Here is a 27,153-nt window from a genome sequence, read left to right on the forward strand (position 1 = left end):
ATGGCGGCGGATGAAATGGTATGACAATAGGCCTCAGGATCATTTCATGATATCTCTGTGGATTCAAATTGCCATCGATAAAATGTAATTGTGTTCATTGTCTGTATTCTCAAAATTATGTTGGAGGCGGCTTATGATAGAGAAATGAACATTCAAAACTTGAGACATCTGAAGCATTGTGTTGTGTGACAAAACCGCACATTTTAGAGTGGTCTTTTATTGTCCCCAGCACAAGGTGCACGCTTTTCGGTGGACACACAAAAAAGCAGAATAAGACCAACATCACCTGACCCGACGCCTTCATGATACTCCTCGTGACTTTGAACGAATCCCTGATCCAAAAAAGGTTGCTGAAACGAATGCCTGAGCTGACAAGGTAAAAATCTGTCATTCTGCCCCTAAATAAGGCACTGTTCCCCGGGTGCCGAATACGTGGATGTCGATTATGGCAGCCCCCTGCACCTCTCTGATTCAGAGGGGTTGGGTTGAATCCAGAAGACACATTTCAGTTGAATGCATTCAGTTGTACAACTGACTAGGTATCCCCCTTTCCCTTACTCTCATCCAAACCTACCCACCAAACCCTCCCCTTGACTGAATTTGAAAAAGCATGACCCTCCACCATTTTCCTCCAGGTACCCAATCTGGAAATTTCTATCCATCCCTAAGAGCTTTTGTGGACAAGCTACTCCAGTGTTATAAATGCTAAAGATTTGTGCATGTCTCAAGTGTATGCAGACAGGAAGAATATCCTATGCCAGCTGAGGTTATATGCAGCAACTGTGGTGGCGAACATACGCCTGAGTCCCCGGATTTCCCTGTTAGGTTGAAGGAGACAGAGGTGGAGAGAATAAGGGCTGTCCAACATGTCTCCTATCTGGAGGCGGTGAGAAGAGTGGAAGGAGTAAGTGGCGTTGAAGACGCAATGGTAATTGAGACTGCACCAGTGAATGTTTCTCGGCAATCAAGGGATCCTGATTTGCTTGGAAACCCAACATTTAATTGCATTGAATTCTATGTCAGGCAGAAATTAGTGTTTGAATCAGGACATTTTCCTTTCAGGACCTCTACAAGCCAGAACGTTGGATACAATTATATTTTAACGTACTTTACTGGTTGTCTGTGCGGTTGGTCCTTTTGGCCTGTAGAAATGTGTGATCCTGATATATTACAGTTGTAGAATTTATTGCAATGGTCATAAACTGCACAGCACAAAGAAAGAAGAAATAAGAGAACAATTAAATTATTGTGAGTGCAGCAGAACGCTTTTTGGGATTCTGAGTTTACAGCCGTGCCATTGCCAGAAATCCTGTCAAAAGATGTTTCGCCCTCACAGGCCGCTGAGCCTGTAGGGATGTTACTTGAATTGGAATATGACTGAAGGAGTGGGATGTTTTATGTGTCTGGTTTTTATTTTGTATGATGTCGGTTTTTCCTACAATGGATATTTTTGCTATAGTTTACCAAACGTACGGTAGGTGGCGGCATGCACCTCTATCGCTAGTTTGAAGACCGCCATAATACCATAGAAGAAGAGGACGGAACGTAAACTACTCAACATGGAGACAGCAGTTGATAAACTGGAGGCGATGGTAAGCTTTTACAAACCACTTTAATTTCTAAACCAGCGAAAGTAAACCTATGATCCTAGTCTTTAGATACGAGGCGGCTTTTCTGTGGTCAATTAGCTATTTGAGGAAATGCGTCAAAAATAGGAATGCAACGTTAGCAAAGTGAGAGGATCTAAATAAAAAAAATCTGCCATTTTCGTAGGAAAAAAATATTTCCAGGAAAAGAACCACGAAAACATACCGTGCTAGCTAAGTGTTTTCTGCGATGAAAACCAACATGCTATTTTTTTTCGCTTCTGTCACGTTGCCCATGTTCAGTGTTTATTTAGGTAGTTAGCTATCTCGATGGCTTGTTTGCCATACGTTTCACAATGAGTACGAGAGACTGCGCCTGCAAAGAGGACATACATTAGTCGATGTCCCCGCGCTCGCTCGTCGTCTTACGTGGTCGTTCATGTTGTACGTGGTCGTTAATGTTTAAAAGCGAAATTTCACGCGATCATATGAAAGTTGTACACATTCGTTGTTAGCCAATCGAAAGATAAAGGAGGGAGTTTGCAATGTCTGATCAACGATAATAACATTTCTGGGTGTTCCATCCACGGCGCTTATCAAACGTACAGTATGTAACTGTTACAAACTAGCCAGATACCCATTGGACATTTGGGTAATATTTGGTTGAGACATTGAACAATGAGACTTCAATCTTTTATTCACTCACTCAAAGTCAGCCAGAAGTTTGTTGAATCTCAATGTGGTATCAGTTAGTCTGATTTAATCAGGCTGTAATACACAATAAATTGGTATATAGGTCCTGAGACATTTATGTAGAGTATTGGGTAAATGTTCCATAAAAGCCAGAATGTTTAATACAAATACATTTAAACTTGCTCTACCGGTTGTCTGTGCAGTTTGTTCTTCTGCTGCTAGAAAATTGAGACAATATCGACAGAGTAATGTTATTAGTGCTGAGCAATTTATCCAAAATGTCTTATTTTCGGTTCAATTATTTGAATTTTTTTCTGTGAGCTTAATGCACACATTGAACAGTTTCTCTATAGATAAATCAGATCCAGCCTGAACTGTGCAATGTAGTAGAAAGTTGTAGTTTCCAACAGGCCAATATTCTACATAGTTTAGTGCAACAAAATGTGGTAATTTAACTATAATAGCTAGGTTTCCATCCAATTGGCTACAGATTTTCATGCAAGTATTCTAAAGACTGCTTGAAGAAACTATGCATGTTTTCCCTCCAGTGGTGTGTTTCCACCAAACTGACTTGTTGCAGAGAACTCAGTGCATGACATAACTTACATTTTGTGTGCACTTTCATGTACCGAATAAAAATCTAAAGTTCAATGTGTTTCCGTCGCATTTTCAACTCTACCGATAGTTTTGTCAGAAACTGTGTTGAATAGCAAAGGTGCCTACTCTGGTCTTGGCACATGTACTCTAGGCAACAGCTCACAGATACAGAGCGAGAGCATCAGTCATGTATTTATTATCGATCCCCATTAGCCAACAGCTACTCTTCCTGGGGTCCGGCAAAATGAAGGCAGTTATACAATTTTAAAAACATTACAATATTCATTACAGAATTCACAACACACTGTGTGCCCTCAGGCCCATACTCCACTACCACATATCTACAATGCAAAATCCATATATACGTGTACGTGTGTGTGTGTATAGTGCGCATATTATCATGTGTGTGTTTATGCATGTGTCTGTGCCTATGTTTGTGTTACTTCACAGTCCACGCCATTCCATAAGGTGTATTTCTTTACCTGCTTTCTGAATCTGATTCTACTGCTTGCGTCAGTTACCTGATGTGGAATAGAGTTCCATGTAGTCATGGCTCTATGTAGTACTTTGCGCCTCCCATAGTCTGTACCGTACTTGGGGACTGTGAAGAGACCTCTGGTGGCATGTCTTGTGGGGTATGCATGGGTGTTCTGTCACCAGAATAAGACTGATATTTATTGGAAAGGAGCATCAACTTCATAGTGTGCACTTTCAACACCCTGTGAAGTTCATCATAACTTACTTCATCTGTAGCCTAATAAACAGCATAGTTTCCTGAGTTGTAGTGGGAGGACCAGACACTATATCATCGCATGTCTCCAGGTTTGCTTCGATATTATGGTTATTATATCAGTATTTGCGCATAAAGGCAACTGCCATTTCTCACATAATACATTTTACCGACACAAAGATCCCACCATGTCGAATGAACAAATTATCTGTTGTCATTTAGAAAATTGTACTGAAACTTCCGGTTTTCATCACATCTGTTGTGATAAAAAAAAAATACAGTATGACTTTACTCGCATGAAAACTGTGATGGAAACATGGTTACTGACCATAATCCATTGCGCATCTACTTGTCCGGTCTGTTTCTTTTACGCCTGCTATGAAAGAGAAGAATGCGTGATCATGAGGGGATATAGAGAGCACCTATTGCTTCGCCAGGTATCTCTACCTGAAAATACACATTCTAAGTGATTGATAGTTAGTGTTCAGAAGTCATAAAAGTTGACCTGATTTACTTAGAAGAACTACAAAATAGAGATGAGAAGGTGACATGAAATAAAGCCATCAAGTAAAACAAATGTAATATACACAACTGAAATATTTTATTAAAGTATTGTGAATAAAATATGGTTAATAAGTGATAAGCATTCATGGGCAGTCAGTACCATCATGGGACTTTTATTAATTGCTTTATTCTGTGTTACAGCATTCAACCCAAGAAATGGAAACCGAAATTGAAAACCGTGATCATTTTTTAAATAATCAAACCAAACCGACTTCAAAAATAACTAAGCGCTCAGCACTAAGTGTTATTAACCCGACTTTCAGTACACTGGTCTGTATATCGGTTTGTACATCCAGGTTTTTATTTTCAATACTGATGCAATTCGCACAGTATGGCCGAGAGGTTGGGCAAACACTTCCAGCTGGTTGTGAGGAAACGTGCTTCGGGGGACTACTTTCGGTTACATTCGACTATGTTTACATATTGTGCATCACGTGCAATGAGTCGAGATTGATAATACAAACGACAGAACCCACCGTGCCTCAGAAGGTGGGCTAACAACACTTTCCTGTGACCCTATCTACACCTACCACCAAAAGGACCAGCATGTACAACAGGTAAAGTAACCTCAAATGTTATTTTATTCAACATTCTGGCTTATAGAGACTATTAGTGGTGTCAAGATTCGATTCCGCTGGGAATCGGCTCCTAAGATTCAGTATTTTTGGAATGAAAGATACTGAGTAGTTGCCGTAGGCTACTTCCGAGAACACACTCTCGCGGGTTAGCGAGAGAGAGGGGAGGGGCACAGCCAGACATAGGTAGGCAAGTCAGCCACCAGGCAGACAGTCAGAACTGTGCATCGGTAATCAAAAGCTGTATTTTGCAATTTCTTGGCTTGCAATGTCTCGCAAGTTCACTAAAGTAAGTAGGGGCTATCTATGATTAGGTTACCGTAAACTATTCTACATGCAACAGACTGAAGACTGAACACACACACTGGCATCTTTTATAGTGAAGAGAAAGATCAGGCGACCCAGCGAGGGAGAGAGGTGGGGGAAGGCAGACTGTTGGAACTGTGCGCATAGGCTAGGCCTATATATTTGAAGATTTGTATCTCGCAATGCCTCGTATATTAAAGTATAGATTAGGCTATCAATGAGTATGGCTAAACTACTCTACATTGTGCCAGTGAATTGAAAATGAACAAACGTGTCAATTTAATTAGGCCTAAATATGCAATAAAAAGTATTGTGCTTATAGCTTATTTAGTGAAACCCTGGCTGTTTTTGTTCTAGGCAATAGATAGCAACGCAGGGCATCCCCGATTTCCCCACTGAGCCTTATCTTATTTACATAAGTATTCAGACCCTTTGCTATGAGACTCGAAATTGAGCTCAAGTCCATCCTGTTTCCATTGATCATCCTCGAGATGTATCTACAACTTGTTTGGAGTCCACCTATGGTAAATTCAATTGATTGGACATGATTTGGAATGGCACAAACCTGTCTATACAAGGTCCCACAGTTGACCGTGCATGTCAGAGCAAAAACCAAGCCATGAGGTCGAAGGAATTGTCCGTAGAGCTCCGAGACAGGATTGTGTCGAGGCACAGATCTGGGGAAGTGTACCAAAACAATTCTGTTCCCGAAGAACACAGTGGCCTCCATCATTCTTACATGAAAAAGTTTGGAACCACCAAGACTCTTCCTAGATCTGGCCACCCAGCCAGACAGAAATTGAGGGACAATGTGACCAAGAACCCGATGGTCACTCTGAGAGGGCTCCAGAGTTCCACTGTGAAGATGGGAGAACCTTCCAGAAGGACAACCATCTCTGCAGTGCTCCACCAATCAGGCCTTTGTGGCTAGACAGAAGCCACTCCACAGTAAAAGGCACATGACAGCCCGTGTGGAGTTTGCCAAAAGGCACCTAAAGACTCTCAGACCATGAGAAATAAGATTCTCTGGTCTGATGAAACCAAGATTGAACTCTTTCGCCTGAATGCCAAGCGTCACATCTGGATGAAACCTGTCACCATCCCTACGGTGAAGCATGGTGGTGGCAGCATCCTGCTGTGGGGATGTTTTTCAGCAGCAGGGACTGAGAGACTAGTCCGGATCGAGGGAAAGATGACTGGAGCAAAGTACAGAGATACTTGATGAAAACCTGGTCAGGACCTCAGACTAGGGCAAAGGTTCACCTTCTGTCCTTGAGTGGCCCAGCCAGAGCCCAGACTTAAACCCGATCGAACATCTCTGGAAAGTACTGAAAATAGCTGTGCTGCAACGCTCCCATCCAACCTGACAGCGCTTGAGAGGATCTGCAGAGAAGAATGAGAGAAATTCCCCAAATACAGGTGTGCCAAGCTTGTAGCGTCATACCCAAGAAGACTCAAATCACTGCCAAAGATGTTTTTTTCAAGTATTTAGTAAAGGGTCTGAATACTTATGTAAATGTGATAATATTTTTTTAAATTTGTAATAAATTAGCAAAACATTTTTTTTGATCCAATTTAGAAAGTCTGTTACGTTACAATGGGGGGGAAAGTCAAGGGGCCTGAATGCTTTCCGAATGCGCTGTATGTCCATGGTATCGCATCGAGACAAGTAAACTAAAGATCTTGAGCGATAGCCTCACTCTGGTCCAAGATATGGTAAATGAAAACCGATTGAATTGTTTTAAAAAGATTTTGATACTTATATGGTATTTCCAAAGATATTTATATAGGTCTAATGATCTTAAAGTTTTGACAATGGAGTAGTCAACTGCTGCTTTCAGTGTAGCAAAGCCCATGATTAACACCTGCTTCATTGGTCAATCATAGCTCTATTGGAGATAGCGGAGAGAACCTCTTAAACGGAATCTTGAAATTTGTGGGTCAGTTGTTAAACAAGTATTTTTAGAGGCCCATTATCAGCAACCATCACTCCGGTGTTCCAGTTAGCTAATCCAAGTTTATCATTTTTAAAAGGCTAATTGATCATTAGAAAACCCTTTTGCAATTATGTTAGCTGAAAACTGTTCTGATTAGAGAAGCAATAAAACTGGCCTTCTTTAAACTAGTTGAGTATCTGGAGCATCAGCATTTGTGGGTTCGATTACAGGCTCAAAATGGCCAGAAACAAATAACTTTCTTAAACTCGTCAGTCTATTCTTGTTCTGAGAAATGAAGGCTATTCCATGTGAGAAATTGCCAAGAAACTGAAGATCTCATACAACGCTGTGTACTACTCCCTTCACAGAACAGCGCAAACTGGCTCTAACCAGAATAGAAAGAGTGGGAGGCCCCGGTGCACAATAGTCTACCAACTATAATTTTCCTGTGTATTTCAGATGGAATCAAGGCATTAGAATGTACCAGATGCCACCAAAAAATAGAGCTTGTTCAGCAAAACATTCTTAACCTGGGCGGGATCTGGCTACTCTTTCTATTTGGCTGGCTACTCCATGTGCTTGTGGAAAACACTGTTCTTTAACTTTGTTTTTGGTTGAGATGAAGATGTGAATCCAACATATTAATGAGTAACTTGAAGATTACATTTGAAATCAGCCAAATTTTGAAACCCAATGCCTACATTGCATTCAGAAAGTGTTCAGACCCCTTGACTTTTTCCACATGTTATGTTACAGCATTATTCTAAAATTGATTAATCTACACACAATAGCCCATAATGAAAAAGCAAAAACAGGACTTTCATGCGAATATTCTAAAATATGCATTAAAGAAAATGTGTATTTTAAACTGACTTGTAGCAGATATAAATGAGTGTGTGAAGTAGTGCACACGGACATTTTTCACTTTAGTTTTCATGTACAGAATAGAAATCTAAAGTTCAGTGTGTTTACATCACATTTTCAACTGCACCGATAGTTTTGTCACAAACATTTGCGTTAAGTAGCAGATGTGCCTGCTTTGGTCTTGGCAGTTGCACTATAGCCAACAGCTCGCAAATTCAGTGCGGGTAGGCTGGTCTACATGATTAGATTACTATGGATCGAGCAAAAACATTTTTATTTTTCAAACTGCAGTCAACCATTGATCATTACGTCACCAGAATAAGACCCTCGATATTTATTGGAAAGGAGCATCAAGCTCATCACCGTGCCATTTCACTACCCTGTGAAGTGCATAATTGATTTCATCTGTAACCTAATAAACTGCATCGTTTCCCGAGTCGTAGTGGGAGGATAACACTATCATTGCGTGATTCCAAGTTTACTTCGAGATGACTGTTTTTATATCAATACTTGCACTTAAAGGCGTTTCTACTGCCATTACTTGCATAATTAATTTGTGCACAGTGGGTAGTAACTAGACTATTCAAATATGATGCATTCACTATCTATTCAGCTCCCCAAAGTCATGTAGCTTCACTTGCTTGTTTCTCTCTGCTGACGATCACTGGATTTCAAAACTGGTTTTACTTGAGGTTTAGATCATTTTGATTCACCCATTAATATTTTTTCTTGATCTGGCTCAGCCAATCCAATTAAAGTTTCTGTCATGTAGTTAATTATTTCTCTAGTTTGACATGAGGTTGGATGTCTCCAATTTTATTTCAAGACTGATAACACAGAATAAAGAGGAATCCATTATGTTGTGTCTGTCTGTCCAGTGCCCCTTTTATATTGTCCTACTGGTGACCCTCTAATGAAAGCAGTGCAATGTTAAAAGGGCATTGGCCAGGGATTATTCCCAAGGAGGTTTTGTTAGGTGTAGGTGTGAACCTTTGCTCAACAAAGCTGTTTGCAGGTGCTCTGACTTCATTGCACTACTGTATTGGACAGCTAGCAGTGCAATAGTATTGTCAAAGCATCTGAAAGCAGCAAAGACCACTTTTGGAAGCTGCAAAAACTGTAGGAAAAAGTGGCGAAAGCTGCCACTCTCCTCACCAAAGGGGGGGATTCAGACTGGAGTTACTCGCTTAAATAGAACTTTATTCCCTTTTCTCTGTACACGTATTCTGACCTTGAACTTAAGCATGGGAAAACGCATGTGTCAGCCAGTTATTCGTTTAGTGTGGAGATCACAGAAACACCATATTCTGAACTTGTCTTAATTCCACGACCTTAATACGCAAGGAAACCATGAATAAGGTCGATCAACCTGTCAGTTCCATGTGAAAAAACAGCTTTGCTGTTATTTCTATCGGGGGAAAAATCATCTCTATGCACTGTCATTTATAAATTGATAAGAGCTATTGATGAGACCTAGGTAATCCGTTTACAAAAAAAATTGACAAAGGAGGGTAGTGCGTTTTTAGTTTTTCCCCCTGATTTACATTTGCCATTTTGCAGGTTTTACTATTATGTCTTCCATATAGCCAAATCTTTTCATCCACTTGTATGCGCCTCCATTATCGAGGTGTTTTGGTACTTCCCTTCTGCACTGTAGTCTACCAGTCAACTGTCTAGCCTGCTCTCTATCCATAGTGACAATAGTGGTAGGTGGATCGTTTGTCCAGATCTGCAATAGGTTTACTAGCGGTCATACCACAAACAAAATCATACAAATCTGCAACAGTTTTCAACATACAGTGCATTTGGAAAGTATTCAGACCCCTTGACTTTTTCCACATTTTGTTACTTTATAGCCTTGTTCTAAAAATGTATTACATAGTTTTTTCCCCCTCAATCTACATATAATACCCCATAATGACAAAGCAAAAACTGTTTTTTCGATTTTTTTTGTGAAAAAAAATAAACAGATATCACATTTACATAAGTATTCAGACCCTTAACTCAGTACTTTGTTAAAGCTCCTTTGGCAGCGATTACAGCCTTGAGTGTTCTTGGGTATGATGCTACAAGCACACCTGTATTTGGGGAGTTTCTCCCCTTCTTCTCTGCAGATCCTCTCAATCTCTGTCAGGTTATATGGGGAGCGTCGCTGCACAGCTATTTTCAGTTCTCTAGATGTGTTCAAGTCCGGGCTCTGGCTGAGCCACTCAAGGACATTCAGAGACTTGTCCCGAAGCCACTCCTGCATTGTCTTGGCTGTGTGCTTAGGGCAGTTATCCTGCTGGAAGGTGAACCTTCGCACTAGTCTGAGGTCTGGAGCGCTCTGGAGCAGGTTTTCATCAAGGATCTCTCTGTACTTTGCTCCATTCATCTTTCGACTTCCTGCCGCTGAAAAACGGCCCCACAACATGATGCTGCCACCACCCTGCTTCACTGTAGGGATGGTGCCAGGTTTCCTCCAGACATGATGCTTGTTATTCAGGCCAAAGAGTTCAATCTTGGTTTCATCAGACCAGAGAATCTTGTTTCTCATGGTCTGAGAGTCTTTTAGGTGCCTTTTTGCAAACTCAATGGAAACAGGATGCAATTGAGCTCAATTTCGAGTCTCATAGCAAAGGCTCTGAATACTTATGTAAATAATTTATTTCTGTTTTTATACATTTGCAAACATTTCTAAACTTGTTTTTGCGTTGCCATTATTGGGTATTGTGTGTCGATTGCGGAGGATTTTTATTTAATCAATTTTAGAATAATGCTGTAATGTAACAAAATGTGAAGGGGTCTGAATACTTTCCGAATCCACAAGATGGAGGAACAGCTAATAGGCAGCGGAGAGGCCGGGTGCGTCATTGCACATGAAAGAACAGTGAAGACGGGTGGTTTAAAAAGCTCCCCTATTGCTCTTGTTTAGGGACAATACAATTATACTAATTAGACTAGCCTACAACACCAAAATCCAATGAAAAATTGCAATATTGTTTTCAAGTGAGTACAATTCTCTAGCCTGTAAACTGCAGTGAAAATGTAATTTGAATAATTACCAAAAGCCCTGTTATTTGAATGTTTCATTCCATTTGGATCAGTTGTGAGTCGACAGATTATAGAAAGTTACAGTTGCAGGACAGTCTGGCTGTATTTTTACTTGTGATACTGATGCGCTGTCTGTTGCTGATCATCCTTCTCCAAAGTCGTCCTGTGGCCACATAGGCCTATGCTCCCAGCAAGCCCAGTTATTCAGGAAAGCTTAATGCACGTTGTTCTTCCTCCTTTCCGATCCGAGAGGCTATTCCTTGACCTAGAACCTCATGCTTCAATATAGCCTAAATATTTGTCATTTAACTTTTAGACTGTATTACCTTTTTGTGTGAGCCATAAACATAACTAGTCATAATGTTTTAATCTGATTAGCCTACAGGAGACTTTTGAAGTAGCCTATCTGCTCACGTTCATCCATTCCACTCGTTTATAATTTCATCATCCAAACTGAGCAACGGCCGTTCTATTAATGGAAAGAGACATCTGTTACAAAACATAAAGGTTTAATGACATTCTGAGATTGTCAAATCAAGCCTTTAATACTGAGTAGGGAGTATTTTCTGTTTGTCGAGATTTGACATGCTCTACTTGATTGTGGTGTTGAAAATGCAAACCATGATGATAAGTCGGTAATCGGTATGCAGTTATGCGTTGCTTATTGGGTGTATGTGGTGCGTTGGAACAGAAACCTGTTAGTGGAAAATTTGTTGCATATATTTTACATAATTATAAATCTAGCATCGAAGTGTTGGTCTGATTTTCTCCCTAGCTGATCACTGCAGCCGGCTCTGATTGTAGTGTAACGATACAGGCAGGGAAAGTGAGCTCGTCCTTCGCCGTTGGCGAACCCTCAACCGTCTTGGCCATTTGCCCTGCGTGGCATCGACTGTGCCACAAAACCATGTTAACCACTTTAAGTCGATATCCACGTTTATAAACACAGGGTTGCTACAATTTTTATTTTATTTTTTACAATTGTTATTTATGGTGTTAATTGTCTTCAAGTTAATTATTAGGGTTAGGGTGTGTACATGTTTTTACAATACAAGGAAAGGGTGGTGTGAAAATATTTTTTTACATTGAGGGGTGTGGATTTTTTTTAATGACACCTCGAGTTGTACATTTAAACCTGTCCCTAAGATGATTGAAAATATAAATGATAATTGTTTAGATCTATTTTACCTTATGAACATCTGCAGACAAATGTGAAACCAGACATATTTCAGCAAACTGAAAAGCATGTCATCATGTGCCAGCATCATACCACCCTGCATATCACTGCTGGCTTGCCTCTGAAGCTAAGCAGGGTCGGTCCTGGCCGATCCTTGGATGGGAGACCAGATGCTGCTGGAAGGGCATTCTTCCCTCTGGTCTAAGTAGATCCCAGGGCAGTGAAGGGGACATTGCTCTGCGTAGGGTGCTGTTTTTCTGATGAGATGTTAAACGGGTAACTTCACTAAATATCACATGGCACTTATCGTAAGAGTAGGGGTGTTAACCCCGGTGTCACGGCTAAATTCCCAACCTGGCCTATTCCATCATGGCCACCTAATCATCCCCCTAATTCCTAATTGGCATATATCACTCCTCTCCACTTTGTGTGGTGAGCATTCTGGCACAAAAAAAGGTTGCCGTGCAAAACCCAGGTGTGTGCCACACATTGGTGGTGGATGAGGTGAGTTTCCCCCTTACCACCCAGACTTATTATTATTATTTTTTTTACATTTCTATCATATTGTATTAAATATTAGCCACTATCTGTAGCCACTGTCAGTAATAGCCACATACAGTACATAATAACTGGCACTTTAGTGCAGCGATTGTTAGTTTCCTTAAATTTATAGCCTAAATGTATCATTCCATTACATCGTTAGTTTACCTTTCTTTCCTCTGTCACGTTCGTGTGGTCATTTTTGAAGGTTGCGAGTAATAGTGGATCATATAAGCATCATTACATGTAGCCTATTTGAATCATTTTTTATTTTTTTATTAGGATTCCCAATTAACTGCAGCCAAGGCAGCGGCTACTCTTCTTGGGGTCCAAACAGGAAACAACATAACAAATAAAATACATAATATACATAAATTATACATAGCACTACAGTCGTGGCCAAAAGTTTTGAGAATGACACAAATATTAATTTTCACAAAGTCTGCTGCCTCAGTTTGTGTGATGGCAATTTGCATATACTCCAGAATGTTATGAAGAGTGATCAGATGAATTGCAAAGTCCCTATTTGCCATGAAAATTAACCGAATCCCCCAAAAACATTTCCACTGCATTTCAGCCCTGTCACAAAAGGACCAGCTGACATCATGTCAGTGATTCTCTCGTTAACACAGGTGTGAGTGTTGACGAGGACAAAGCTGGAGATCACTCTGTCATGCTGATTGAGTTTGAATAACAGACTGGAAGCTTCAAAAGGAGGGTGCTTGGAATCATTGTTCTTCCTCTGTCAACCATGGTTACCTGCAAGGAAACACATGCCGTCATCATTGCTTTGCACAAAAAGGGCTTCACAGGCAAGGATATTGCTGCCAGTAAGATTGCACCTAAATCAACCATTTATCGGATCATCAAGAACTTCAAGGAGAGCGGTTCAATTGTTGTGAAGAAGGCTTCAGGGCGCCCAAGAAAGTCCAGCAAGCGCCAGGACCGTCTCCTAAAGTTGATTCAGCTGCGGGATCGTGGCACCACCAGTACAGAGCTTGCTCAGGAATGGCAGCAGGCAGGTGTGAGTGCATCTGCACGCACAGTGAGGCAAAGACTTCTGGAGGATGGCCTGGTGTCAAGAAGGGCAGCAAAGAAGCCACTTCTCTCCAGGAAAAACATCAGGGACAGACTGATATTCTGCAAAAGGTACAGGGATTGGACTGCTGAGGAATGGGGTGAAGTCATTTTCTCTGACGAATCCTCTTTCCGATTGTTTGGTGCATCCGGAAAAAAGCTTGTCCGGAGAAGACAAGGTGAGCGCTACCATCAGTCCTGTGTCATGCCAACAGTAAAGCATCCTGAGACCATTCATGTGTGGGGTTGCTTCTCAGCCAAGGGAGTGGGCGCACTCACAATTTTGCCTAAGAACACAGCCATGAATAAAGAATGGTACCAACACATCCTCCGAGACCAACTTCTCCCAACTATCCAGGAACAGTTTGGTGAYGAACAATGCCTTTTCCAGCATGATGAAGCACCTTGCCATAAGGCAAAAGTGATAACTAAGTTGCTCGGGGAACAAAACATCGATATTTTGGGTCCATGGCCAGGAAACTCCCCAGACTTTAATCCCATTGAGAACTTGTGGTCAATCCTCAAGAGGCGGGTAGACGAACAAAACCCCACAAATTCTGACAAACTCCAAGCATTGATTATGCAAGAATGGGCTGCCATCAGTCAGGATGTGGCCCAGAAGTTAATTGACAGCATGCCAGGGCGGATTGCAGATATCTTGAAAAAGAAGGGTCAATACTGCAAATATTGACTCTCTGCATCAACTTCATGTGATTGTCAATAAAAGCCTTTGACACTTATGAAATGCTTGTAATTATACTTCAGTATTCCATAGTAACATCTGACAAAAATATCTAAAGACACTGAAGCAGCAAACTTTGTGGAAATTAATATTTGTGTCATTCTATCTTGCTTTATTGCTAGCTTGAGTTACATGGCATGGCAGAGTTTTCCATTTAGTCATGGCTCTATTTAATACTGTGTGTTTCTCAGCCTCTGTTCTGGACCTGGAGACTGAAAAGACCTCTGGTTGTATTGTATGTTTTGTGTGATACTGATGAGTGCCAACTGCTTGAACAGACAGTTCGGTACTTTCAACACCTCGCACAAAGATCAATAGTGACAGTCAATCTCTCCTCAACTTTGAGCCAGGAGAGATTGACATGCATGTCATTGACATTCCCCATCCGTGTACATCTAAGTGCAATATGTGCTGCTTTGTTTTGTACCAACTACAATCTGCATATGTCCTTTCTGTACCTGACCACACAACTTGGACAGTAGTCCAGGTGCAACAAAACTAGGGCCTGTACGACCTGTAGCTGAAATATCAAGAAAGCAGAGCAACACCTTATCATGGAGAGACCTCTTCCCATTTTAGTAGCCATTGAGTCTATATGTTTTGACCATGATGGTGTGCTATCTAGGGTGACACCCAGCGGTTTAGTCTCTTCAACTTGCTCAATTCAAGATTAGATCCAGATGAGGTTTAGATCCAGATGAGGTTTAGGGTTGAGCGAGTGATTTGTCCTAAAAATTATGCTTTTAGTTTTTTAGATATTTAGCACCAGCCTATTGCTAGTTACAGATTCTAAAACTGACTGGAGATATATATTAAGAGTGTCAGTTACTTTTTTTACTGTTGCAGCTGACGTGTATACTGTGAAGTTGTCAGCGTACATGGACACAGGCTTTATTCAGGGTCAGTGGAAGGTTATTAGTAAACACAAAACAATAATGGTCCAAGCCAGCTGCCCTGTGGCACACCACACTCCACCGAATTTGCATTAGAGAGGGTTCCATTAAAGAAAACCCTCTGTTCTATTGAATAGGTAACTGTCCATCCATGATAAAGCAGAGGATGTTAATCCATAACACCTATGTTTTTTCAGCAATATGTTATGATCGATGATATCAAAGGCTCCACTGAAATCTAACAAAACAGCTCCCACAATCTCAGTAATTTACCATCCAGGTTGTTGGTTCCAGGTGGTTTGTCCTTTATTTATTGATGGCAATATTTTTTTCAACTCTTCCACACTAGCTTTGCGGAATTTATTGCTACAGTCTTTCATTATTTAGTCCGTTATGCATGAAGATGAAGGCTCAGCATTTGTTGTTTGCTTGTCATGCATACGTTTTTGCTACTCTTGTCAACCAAAAAATTAAAACCCCCTAGCGTCTATTGAGGCTCCGGTGCGTCAATCTATGTAACATAATACAAAAAATTCCCATCAATCTCTCCGTTTAAGCTTGAGATACAGTTGAAGTCGGAAGGTTACATACACTTAGGTTGGAGTCATTAAAACTAGTTTTTCAACCACTCCACACATCTCTAGTTAACAAACTATAGTTTTGGCAAGTCTGTTAGGACATCTACTTTGTGCATGACACAACAACTTTTTCCAGCAATTGTTTACAGACAGATTATTTCATTTATAATTCACTGTATCACAATTCCAGTGGGTCAGAAGTTTATACTTACACTAAATTGACTGTGCCTTTAAACGGCTTGGAAAATTCCAGAAAATTATGTCATGGCTTTAGAAGCTTCTGATAGGCGAATTGACATCATTTGAGTCAATTGGAGGTGTACCTGTGGATGTATTTCAAGGCCTACCTTCAAACTCAGTGCATCTTTGCTTGACATCATGGGAAAATGAAAAGAAATCAGCCAAGACCTCAGAAAAACAAGTGTAGACCTCCACAAGTCTGGTTCATCCTTGGGAGCAATTTCCAAACGCCTGAAGGTACCACGTTCATCTGTACAAACAATAGTACGCAAGTATAAACACCATGGGACCACGCAGCCGTCATACCTCTCAAGAAGGAGACACGTTCTGTCTCCTAGAGATGAACGTACTTTGGTGCGAAAGTGCAAATCAATCCCAGAACAGCAAAGGATTTTGTGAAGATGCTGGAGGAAACAGGTACAAAAGTATCTATATTCACAGTAAAACAAGTCCTATATCGACATAACCTGAAAGGCTGCTCAGCAAGGAAGAAGCCACTGCTCCAAAACCGCCATTAAAAAAAGCTATGTAAACTTGTGACCCATTGGGAATGTGATGGGAAGCTGAAATATATTGTTCTCTCTACTATTATTCTGCCATTTCACATTCTTAAAATAAAGTGGTGATCCTAACTGGCCTAAGACAGGGATTTTTACTAGGATTAAATGTCAGGAATTGTGTGAACCTGAGTTTAAATGTATTTGGCTAAGGTGTATGTAAAGTTCCGACTTCAATTGTACATACACACACACAGTGCATTCGGAAAGTATTCAGACCCCTTTTCCCCACATTTTTTTAACGTTACAACCTTATTCTAAAATTGATGCAATTCATTTTTCCCTCATCAGTCTACATACAATACCACATAATGACAAAGCGAAAACAGGTTTTTAGAAATGTTTGCACTTTTTTATTTACTAAAGTATTCAGAACCTTTGCTATATGACTCGAAATTGAGAACCGGTGCATCCTATTACCATGGTCATCCTCAGTGTTTCTACAACTTGATTAGGGTCCACCTGTGGTAAATTCAATTGATTGGACATGATTTGGAAAGGCACACACCTGTCAATATAAGATCCCACAGTTGACACTGCATGCCGGAGCAAAAACCAAGCCATGAGGTTGAAGGAATTGTCCGTAGAACCTCCATAATTCTTAACTGGAAGAAGTTTGGAACCACCAAGACTTCCTAGAGCTGGCCGCCCTGCCAAACTGAGCAATTGGGGGAGAAGGGCCTTGGTTAGGGAGGTGACCAAGAACCCTATGGTCACTCTGACAGAGCTCCAGAGTTCTTCTGTGGAGAACAAGGACCGCCATGTCAGCAGCACAGCCTTTATGGTAGAGTGGCCAGACTGAAGCCACTCCACAGTAAAAGGCACATGACAGCCCGCTTGGAGTTTGCCAAAAGGCACCTAAAAGAGTTTCAGACCATGAGAAACAATATTCTCAGGTCTGATGAAACCAAGATTGAACTCTTTAGCCTGAATGCCAAGCGTCACATCTGTAGGAAACCTGGCAGCATCATGCTGTGGGGATGTTTTTCAGCAGCAGGGACTGGGAGACTAGTCAGGATGGAGGGGAAAGATGAACGGCCAAAGTACAGAGAGATCCTTGTTGAAAACCTGCTCCAGGGCGTTCAGGACTTCAGACTGGGGCGAAGGTTCACCTTCCAACCAGACAATGACCCTAAGCACACGGACAAGGCAGGAGTTGCTTCAGGACTTCGTGTTTAAAAAAAAAAACACATTTTCAAACATTTTTTTAAAACCTGTTTTTATGTTTGTCATTTTGGGGTAATGTGTGTAGATTGAGGAAATATATATATTTTCAATTTTAGAAAAAGTCTAACTTAACAACGTGGAAAAAGTCAAGGGGTCTAAATACTTTTGAATGCACTGTACCTCTCTGTTGAGATCTCATACATTATCAAGTCTTTCCCACATTATCTGACTGTTGGGACTTGGTGGTCTATAGCAACATCACACAAGAATAGGCTATATGGAACATAGACCATACATAGCCGTTCAAACCTGGAGCCTAGTGCATGGTTCACAACAACTGAATTGTTTTCATCAGTTCCATGAGGATTAGGGTAGATTTAACGGACTATTGTTCAATCCCCCATTGTACACTTTTCCTCCCTTTCAAATATTTCATGAATTGAACAATTGAATACGGTACCTTTCAGGATGAATCAAACCACTGTATTTATGATTCACCAATACATTTTGTGTGTAAATGCTTTCCAACCCTGTTTATGTATGATTCATGAACACTTTCTTCACCCTAAATAGTCTAAAAGATCTGAGTATTTTTAGATCTACCAATTAGAGCTGAAAAGGAGACTGTATTTAGATGGCTTTCTTTCATTGATCCCTATTCTGAGCTCTTTCTCAACGTATATTCTAGTGAATCTGTCGCGAAAATTCAAATTAAAGGTACATTGTATTTGAATGGATGGCTTTAGATAAATGTCCTGAAACCCCTTTTAAATGGAAACTTAACAAAAAAATCTGTGGGCTAGCAAGTGGGAGAGTTTTCTGCGGTTGAATAACATTTTAATCAGTGGGAGCCACACCTGCAAAGCCCATTGCGCACCGGCATAAGGTAAGTCTGAATACCGACTACTGAAGCGCTTAAATCAAAACAAATAGGGCAAAGCCCAAATTGCCCTGCAAAGCCCATTGCACCCCAAAGAATGGATGTGCTTATAATTAGGAATTAGAACTCTGGAATAGGCATTGGTGCGATTGGGGGGCGTTTATTTCATTAAAATCTGCAGTGAAGATCAATGGTCTTATTAATTCAGGCAGAGTCCAACTGAGCAATAATCTTACTCTGCAGGTGAGGGAATGACGAGAAATCTATCAAAGCAAGTCGAACTTTTGTCCCCATCAGTCAGCTTCCATTTCTCATTAGAAGGAGGATCTACCTAAACTTCCAAATATGGACAGTTATTTGAATTTAAATGTTCTCTCTTTCATACGTTCTGAATATGTTTTGTGTTACGTGCCTATTGAACTCGACCCTGATAATTTTTCCCCCACTCCATTTTGACAAAATGACAAGCATTTGATTGATCCCAAGTCCTGAAACCCTATCAGTATTTTCTCTGCTGTCCACTTTGAGTAGTGAAATGTTGCTTTTAGGGTTTCAGTGTTTTGGTTAAAGCCTCACAGAAGGCACTATGCGTCTCAACTATTTCATCATGCACCTTTCGGGAGGTAACAGTTTTGTGGCCGAAGTCTTCGAAAGATGTGACTGATCCTTTCACTCATTTTGTTTACCATATCATACGGAGACAGAAACATAAACCTTTTACCTAGGCATAATTGCAAATGATTCAACCCTTCCAATAGAAATAAAAAAAACAATTTGAACTTTAATTATATGAGTTGACTCTTCACATGGGATGATTTCACAGAACAACAAAAGAAAGGAAATATTGAATGATCCCCAATGATCCTTCGCATCTCCCACAACATTTTCAACATACATCTGTAAAATGATAGTCTAGAAACTAAAGCTTTGGTTGTATTCCTCTCAGGCTTCCATGTCTTCTTTCTGGACCACCTCAATGTCCACCTCTTGAATATCAGACTCTGAGGCCTCATCTTCACTGTCACTGTCCAACCTTGTTGAGGATGGCTCATTGTCAGGCTCTAAAGCCTAAAATTTTCCCAGATAGCCACCAATTTGTCAACCCTTGTATTGGTCAGCCAGTTGCGTGCTTTGGTGTGTGTGTTCCCAAACAAGGACTAGTTGCGCTCTGAGGTGGCTTATGTTGGTGGGATTTGGAGGATGTTGGAGGCAACGGGAAAAAGCCTCAGATCCACAAAGTCCCTTCCACCAGGTGGCTGATATGTTAGCACGACTGCCATATTGTATCTCCATCCCAAAGCCCTTGCTTGGAAGTGTACTTTGCCAGACTGCCAAGAACCTTGCCCTCATCCTGGCCACGGTGGCGAGACACGGTAGTGATGACACCATAGTCCTTGTTGATCTCTGCATCAGACAGGATGCTCTTGCCAACATACTTGGGGTCCAACGTACGCTGTGGCGTGTATGGGCTTCATGCAGAAGTCTTCAAGCTTTTTGATGTATTTCAGAACTGCAGTTTCCTCTGCTTGGCGCAACATTGAAGTGGGCAGTGCAGTATGGATTTCTTCTCTTACATCTGCAAGCAGTCTGAACATCAGACAGGATGGCATTGTCTCCCTCAATCTGCGCAATGGTTACTGCTATAGGTTTCAGGAGCTTCAGGCTGCTTACCACTCTCCCAAAATACATCATCCAGGAGGATCCTCTTGATTGGGCTGGCCATATCGGCAGACTGATATGGCCATTTCTTGGAGAGACTCCTTCCCCACCAGGAGACTGTCAAACATGATGACAACACCACCTCAACGGGTGTTGCTGGGCAGCTTCAATGTGGTGCTCTTCTCACATTGCTTGGTGAGGTAGATTGCTGCTATAACTTGATGACCCTTCACATACCTAACCATTTCCTTGGCTCTTGTAGAGTGTATCCATTGTTTTCAGTGCCATGATGTCCTTGAGGAGCAGATTCAATGCATGAGCAGCACAGCTAATGGGTGTGATGTGAGGGTAGGACTCCTCCACTTTAGACCAAGCAGCCTTCATGTTCACAGCTTTGTCTGTCACCAGTGTAAATACCTTATTTGGTCCAAGGTCATTGATGACAGCCTTCAGCTCATCTGCAATGTGGAGACCGGTGTGTCTGTTGTTCCTTGTGTCTGTGCTCTTGTAGAATACTGGTTGAGGGGTGGAGATGATGTAGTTAATTATTCCTTGCCCACAAACATTCAACCACCCATCAGAGATGATTGCAATACAGTCGGTTTTCGCTATGATTTGCTTGACCTGCACTTGGACTCTGTTGAACTCTGCATCCAGCAAATGAGTAGATAAAGCATGTCTGGTTGGAGGGGTGTATGCTGGGCGAAGAACATCCAGAAATCTCTTCCAATACACATTGCCTGTGAGCATCAGAGGTGAACCAGTTGCATACACAGCTCGAGCAAGACATTCATCAGCATTTCTGACTGCGTTCCTCCATTGAGTCAAAAAAAACTTCTGATTCCAGGAGGACCATGAGCTGTTGCTATCGCTAATGTGTCTGATTCATAATTGTCACCTCGACTAGAAGCAGAGGGACTTTTGTCAGAGGTTGCTTGTTGTGAGCGCTGAGGGAACTTTATGCACTTGGTCAGATGATTCTGCATTTTTGTTGCGTTTTTCACATAAGATTTGGCACAGTATTTGCAAATGTACACAGCTTTTCCTTATACATTAGCTGCAGTGAAATGTCTCCACACACCAGATGGTGCCCATGGCATTTTCCTGTAAAGATTAGGAAAAAAATTGTTAATAATAAAAAAATAAAAAAAATCTGTGTACAGATAAATAGTTAAGCAGTTAGATTAAACAACTCATTTGTAAGATAAATGTTTTAAAATGAAACGTGTATGGAAACAGGTGAATGAACTTCTTATGGCTGCAATCCCGTTAACGGGATGATATGACAACAGCCAGTGAAAGTGCAGAAACAACAGAAATCTCATAATTAAAATTCCTCAAACATACATGTATCTTATACTATTTTAAAGGTAATCTTGTTGTTAATCCCACCAAAGTGTCCGATTATGTTAGGTCACCGCAAAATCAGACCGTCATTTTTCCATCCAAAGACAGGAGTCACAAAAAGCAGAATTAGAGATAAAATGAATCACTAACCTTTGATGATCTTCATCAGATGACACTCATAGGACTTCATGTTACACAATACATATGTTTTGTTCGATAAAGTTCATATTTATATCCAAAAACCCCAGTTTACATTGGCGCCATGTTCAGAAATGCCTCCAAAATATCCGGAGAAATTGCAGAGAGCCACGTCAAATAACAGAAATACTCATCATAAACTTTGATGAAAGATACATGTTTTACATAGAATTAAAGATACACTTGTTCTTAATGCAACCGCTGTGTCAGATTTCAAAAAGCTTTACGGCAAAAGCACAATATTCAATAATCTGAGAAGAGCGTTCAGCCACAAAAGGAAGCCATACAGTTACCCGCCAAATTGTGCAGTAAACAAAACTCATAAAAAGCATTATAAATCTTCACTTACCTTTGCTGATCTTCGTCGGAATGTACTCCCAGGACTCCCACTTCCACAAGAAATGTTCGGTAATGTCCATCATTTATGTCCAAATAGCTATTTTTGTTAGCGTGTTTGATAAACAAATCCAACGTCAGGAAGCGCGTTCACTAAAAGCAGACGAAATGTCCAAAAGTTCCGTAACAGTCAGTAGAAACATGTCAAACGATGTATTGAATCAATCTTTAGAATGTTTTAACATAAATCTTGAATAACGTTCCAACCGGAGAATTACATTGACTTCAGATGTGCGATGGAACATAGCTCCCTCTCATGTGAACGCGCATGGTCAGAGCATGTCCAGGTCATGGTAGACCTGACTATTTCCTGTCTCCTTCGGCCCCACTCCACAGTAGAGGCATCAGACAAGGTTCTACAGACTGTTGACATCTAGTGGAAGCCGTAGGAAGTGCGGTTGTCATAACCAAATATGTCATATTAACAAAAAATTATTTGTCATGTATTCACCCCACCCAGTATTGTAATCAAAACTTACCAGAAAGCATGTAGCCCTTGGCTCAGACAGTATAGTAGTGTGGGATCAATAGCATCTCATTAGTGTGCAAGATCTTGGAAGAGTGCATTGTGCATGCAGAGGGTTGCAATTCCATTGAATTGCGGATAATTCCCGGGCTTAACTTCCCATGAAAAATTTCCCGGAAAGTTTACGACACTTTGCAACCATAGTTCATAGTATTGACAGATCTGCACATGCAATGATTTTCCGTGTGTAATAATGATTGTGTAAGGCTTGTAGTACACTAAACCAACTGTCCTTTCAGTTCCAGAAGGCAGAGGCTGACATGGAGTACATGGAGAAGCGGCTAAGGCTGGACTTCCTGACTAATGTTCCAGAGAACAGTGCAGCAGAGGTGAATACACCACAGTACTGAGTTACAAACATGTCCTCAGAATAGACCAACAGACAAGTCACCCAACCCCTTTCCAATCTATCCACAAAAGGCAATGCTACAGTGTATATAATACATCTCTGAACTTCTGCCATGCAGAGAGTGTAGCCAACATTCTGTTAAATCAATATGACTCACGTTCTTGTGACCACAGGAAAACCCTGTGAAGCTGCTGGAGAACCTGTCAGCCATCAAGACGAGGCATGCGGCCCTGTGCACACAAGTGCAGGAGATCGCAGCCGAGCAGAAGCAATCAATGGACTCCATACGAGTGCACCTCGACACCACTTTGCAGCTGGTGCAACAGTTACAGCAGACTGCTGACGTTGAGGTAGACTATTCCCTCTACGTACATCCGACAATGTCAACCAACTCTTTTCAATGTTAAAGGGTGGTTTAAATCATGTGCAATTCATATTTATATTTCCACTTGTACTGTTTTGTAGCTTCCAACACTGACTGAGACGGAGCAGGAGTCTGCAGAGTTCCTTGGTTTATCAGTCAATCAAAACACAACAAAGGTAAGTCCATTTGCTGGAGCTAAGGTGTCGTTGCGTACAGGAGCAGAGTGTGTGGAGGAACGATATTTCACAGACGTCATTCTGTGTAACACTGACATTGTATGGGGCACTACTTTTGATTGTCCAATTTTACGGCCCATGCTATTCAGAGAAATATATAGCTTTTCTGCGCAGGATTTCTCAACTCTTTCCTTCAGTGAAATGTTAGTCGTCTTGTAATATCCCAGTATTACAATATATTGCAATATAACTGTAATATGCCAATGTTTGTCTGTTAACAGGTACCGATGTCTATGGAGCTTCCAGCCCAAGAGCTGCCTCAGTGTAAGTAATGGTGAACCCCAAGTCTCCCCTCTGCATATGTCTTAGACACAAACCCCTATTGAAGTAATTTGTAACCAACATATTATGTACATAGCTAAATAGGAAATGTTCAATTTGGAGAATTTATATTGATACTATAACAGCCAACAATGACACAACATTCCTCTTCAAGGAATCCATGTGAAACCCAAAAAAGGGCTCCGTACTCTGCAGACAGGAATATGGCGACTGAAGCCAACGCGAGTGTGTTATGTCCACAGCCTCGAGGGAGGGCGAGTTTGAGGAGCTGAGTGAAGCCACACTGGAGGCAGTGCCGTGCAGCATGCGTGCCAACGTCAAGCTGGCCAACCTCAATGCCTTCTACAAGCAGCTGCATGAGTACTTCTCCTTCAGAAAAAACAGGTCAGACGAGTCATGTTCGTGCCGAGATGCATATACCTTTACACAGAAACCCCCAGTTGTCAAGGCAATGTCCGAATTGTTTTAATGCTGAACAGTTAACTGCTGGACCAGAGTCAGACCCCGTGTCATATGAATGTTTAGTAAGTTGTATGCATTATGTTGGATGTTCTTGCAAGTTCCAACTTTGCCACTCTTTCTCCAGTGGTGCCCTCAGTTTGCAGAAGATGAAGCAGATGAACATGAAGGTTAGCGACGCCAAGCTGAAGACGTTGCAGCACCTCTCTCTCATTGAGCTAGACAAAAAAGGGCATGTTCGTCTGCTAATGTGAGACTGAGGAACCTGCATAGCCGAGAGGCTAAAATATAAGACCCCACCGCACTATGTGATGAAAAGTGACTGATTCCGCCCATCTCTCTTTGTCCATTTGCTAGGCATATTAGCCTCATTGAAGGGTTTTCAGTTGAATCCTCATATGCTGTGGTTCGATTTAATTTGCTAGATATTTTTCTTAAATGGGCAGAGGGAATTTATAAATCCCTCTGCCCAGAATCTTCTTTCAAAAGGAATTGACATCAGAAGCAAGAATTCCAGATGGGATCAAGTCATCACATGTTTCTAGGGTGCTGTAAGTGGAAGGCGGTTGGGCCATATTGTAAATTAAGGTGCACAATTTTTGTAAAGAGTTTAATGTTGGATAAGTATGTAGGGTTTTCTGGCTAATGTATCAGCCAAATACATTTCACCTGTAAATATGTGATGAACGATTTAATTCCACTGTCTTTCGAACTTTACTGTACGTCTTGTGTCAATGTATTTTATGAGCCTTCATTAAATTGAAATATTCCCTCTGTCCAGGTATACACCCAATCAAAAAGTGATTTTAAAATATTTTTTCTCCCCAATTTCGTGGTATCCAATTGTTAGTAGTTACTGTCTTGTCTCATCGCTACAACTCCCGTACGGGCTCGGGAGAGACGAAGGTCGAGAGCCATGCGTCCTCCGAAACACAACCCAACCAAGCCGCACTGCTTCTTAACACAGCGCGCATCCAACCCGGAAGCCAGCCGCACCAATGTGTCAGAGGAAACACCGTACACCTAGCGACCTGGTCAGCGTGCACTGCGCCCGGCCCGCCACAGAAGTCGCTAGTGCGCAATGAGACAAGGATATCCCTACCGGCCAAACCCTCCCTAACCCGGACGACGGTAGGCCAATTGTGCGTCGCCCCATGGACCTCCCGGTCGCGGCCGGCTGCGACAGAGCCTGGGCTCGAACCCAGAGTCTGGTGGCACAGCTAGCACTGCGATGCAGTGCTTTAGACCACTGCGCCACCCAGGAGGCCCAAAAATGAATTTAACAAGGCGTGCAAACATGTATTAGCAGTTTAAAGTCTCTTTCTCCCAAGTATGTAAAGCAATTAGGTAAAATTAAATGAATCCATAAAAGTTAAAAAATGCAGATGCAAACAAACCATTACATTGGTTGATTTAAGTTTGCTTTGGTATTGATAAAATCTGATCAATGGGTAATGCACTAGGGCAGAGTGAAATTACAATAGATAACACATGAATACATTAACAGTAGTGATGGTAAATGAATTAAAAACAGTAATGATAAGTTATCCAAATTCCAGAACCAAAGAATACATGTATTATCATGCAACATGTTTAAATGCTTAAAAAAGAAAAGGCAGTAGTAGTGTTTACCACCAAAAGGATCCATTTTCAAACAGGTGAGTGAATTGTAGTGGAGAATGTTAGAACGTAATCAACAGAATGGTCGAATTGTAGTACAGTGCATTTGGAAAGTATTCAAAATCCCTTCCCTTTTTCCACATTTTGTTACGTTACAGCCTTGTTCGAAGATGGATTATATTAATTGTTTCCCTCACCAATCTACACACAATACCCCATAATGACAATGCGAAAACAGGTTTTTAGAAATTGTTGCATGTTTATAAACAACAGAAATAATTTATTTACATAAGTATTCAGACCCTTAGCGAGGATACTCGAAATTGAGCTCCAGTGCATCCTGTTTCCATTGATCATACTTGAGATGTTTCTACAACTTTGGAGTCCACCTGTGGTAAATTCAATTGATTGGACATGATTTGGAAAGGCACACACCTGTCTATATAAGGTTCCAAAGTTGACCGTGCATGTCAGAGCAAAAACCAAGCCATGAGGTTGAGGGAATTGTCCGTAGAGCTCCGAGACATGATTGTGTCGAGGCACAGATCTGGGGAAGGGTACCAGTGGCCCCCATCATTCTTAAATGGAACAAGTTTGGAACCACCAAGACTCCTCTTAGAGCTGGCCACCCAGCCAAACTGAGTAGTCGGGGAATCCGATGGTCCAAGAACCAGAGCTCCAGAGTTTCTCTGTGGAGATGGGAGAAAGTTCCAGAAGGACAACAATCTCTGCAGCACTCCACCAATCAGGCCTTTATGGTAGAGTGGTCAGACGGAAGCCACTCAGTAAAATGCACATGATAGCCTGCATGGAGTTTGCCAAAAGAGCCCTAAAGGACTCAGACCATGAGAAACAATATTCTTTGGTCTGAGGAAACCAAAATTGAAATATTTGTCCTGAATGCCAAGTGTCCTGAATGCCAAGTGTCCCATCTGGAGGAAACCTGGCACCTATTTAAACTATTTAAATTTAGAATGGCAC

General features: G+C 41.3%; 1 protein-coding gene across 1 annotated transcript; it reads left to right on the plus strand.

Moving 5' to 3' along the window:
* Positions 1 to 1,506: 1,506 nt before the first annotated feature.
* ska2 (spindle and kinetochore associated complex subunit 2) lies at positions 1,507 to 25,328 on the plus strand. Its single transcript, XM_024013090.2, has 7 exons — positions 1,507 to 1,592; positions 23,102 to 23,191; positions 23,385 to 23,561; positions 23,677 to 23,751; positions 24,033 to 24,075; positions 24,336 to 24,477; positions 24,680 to 25,328. The coding sequence occupies exons 1-7, from the start codon at positions 1,560 to 1,562 to the stop codon at positions 24,804 to 24,806; spliced, it is 687 nt and encodes a 228-aa protein (XP_023868858.1). The 5' UTR covers positions 1,507 to 1,559; the 3' UTR covers positions 24,807 to 25,328.
* Positions 25,329 to 27,153: the final 1,825 nt, after the last annotated feature.

The sequence above is a fragment of the Salvelinus sp. IW2-2015 genome, linkage group LG20 (genome assembly GCF_002910315.2).
Source record: "Salvelinus sp. IW2-2015 linkage group LG20, ASM291031v2, whole genome shotgun sequence".
NCBI lineage: Eukaryota > Metazoa > Chordata > Actinopteri > Salmoniformes > Salmonidae > Salvelinus > Salvelinus sp. IW2-2015.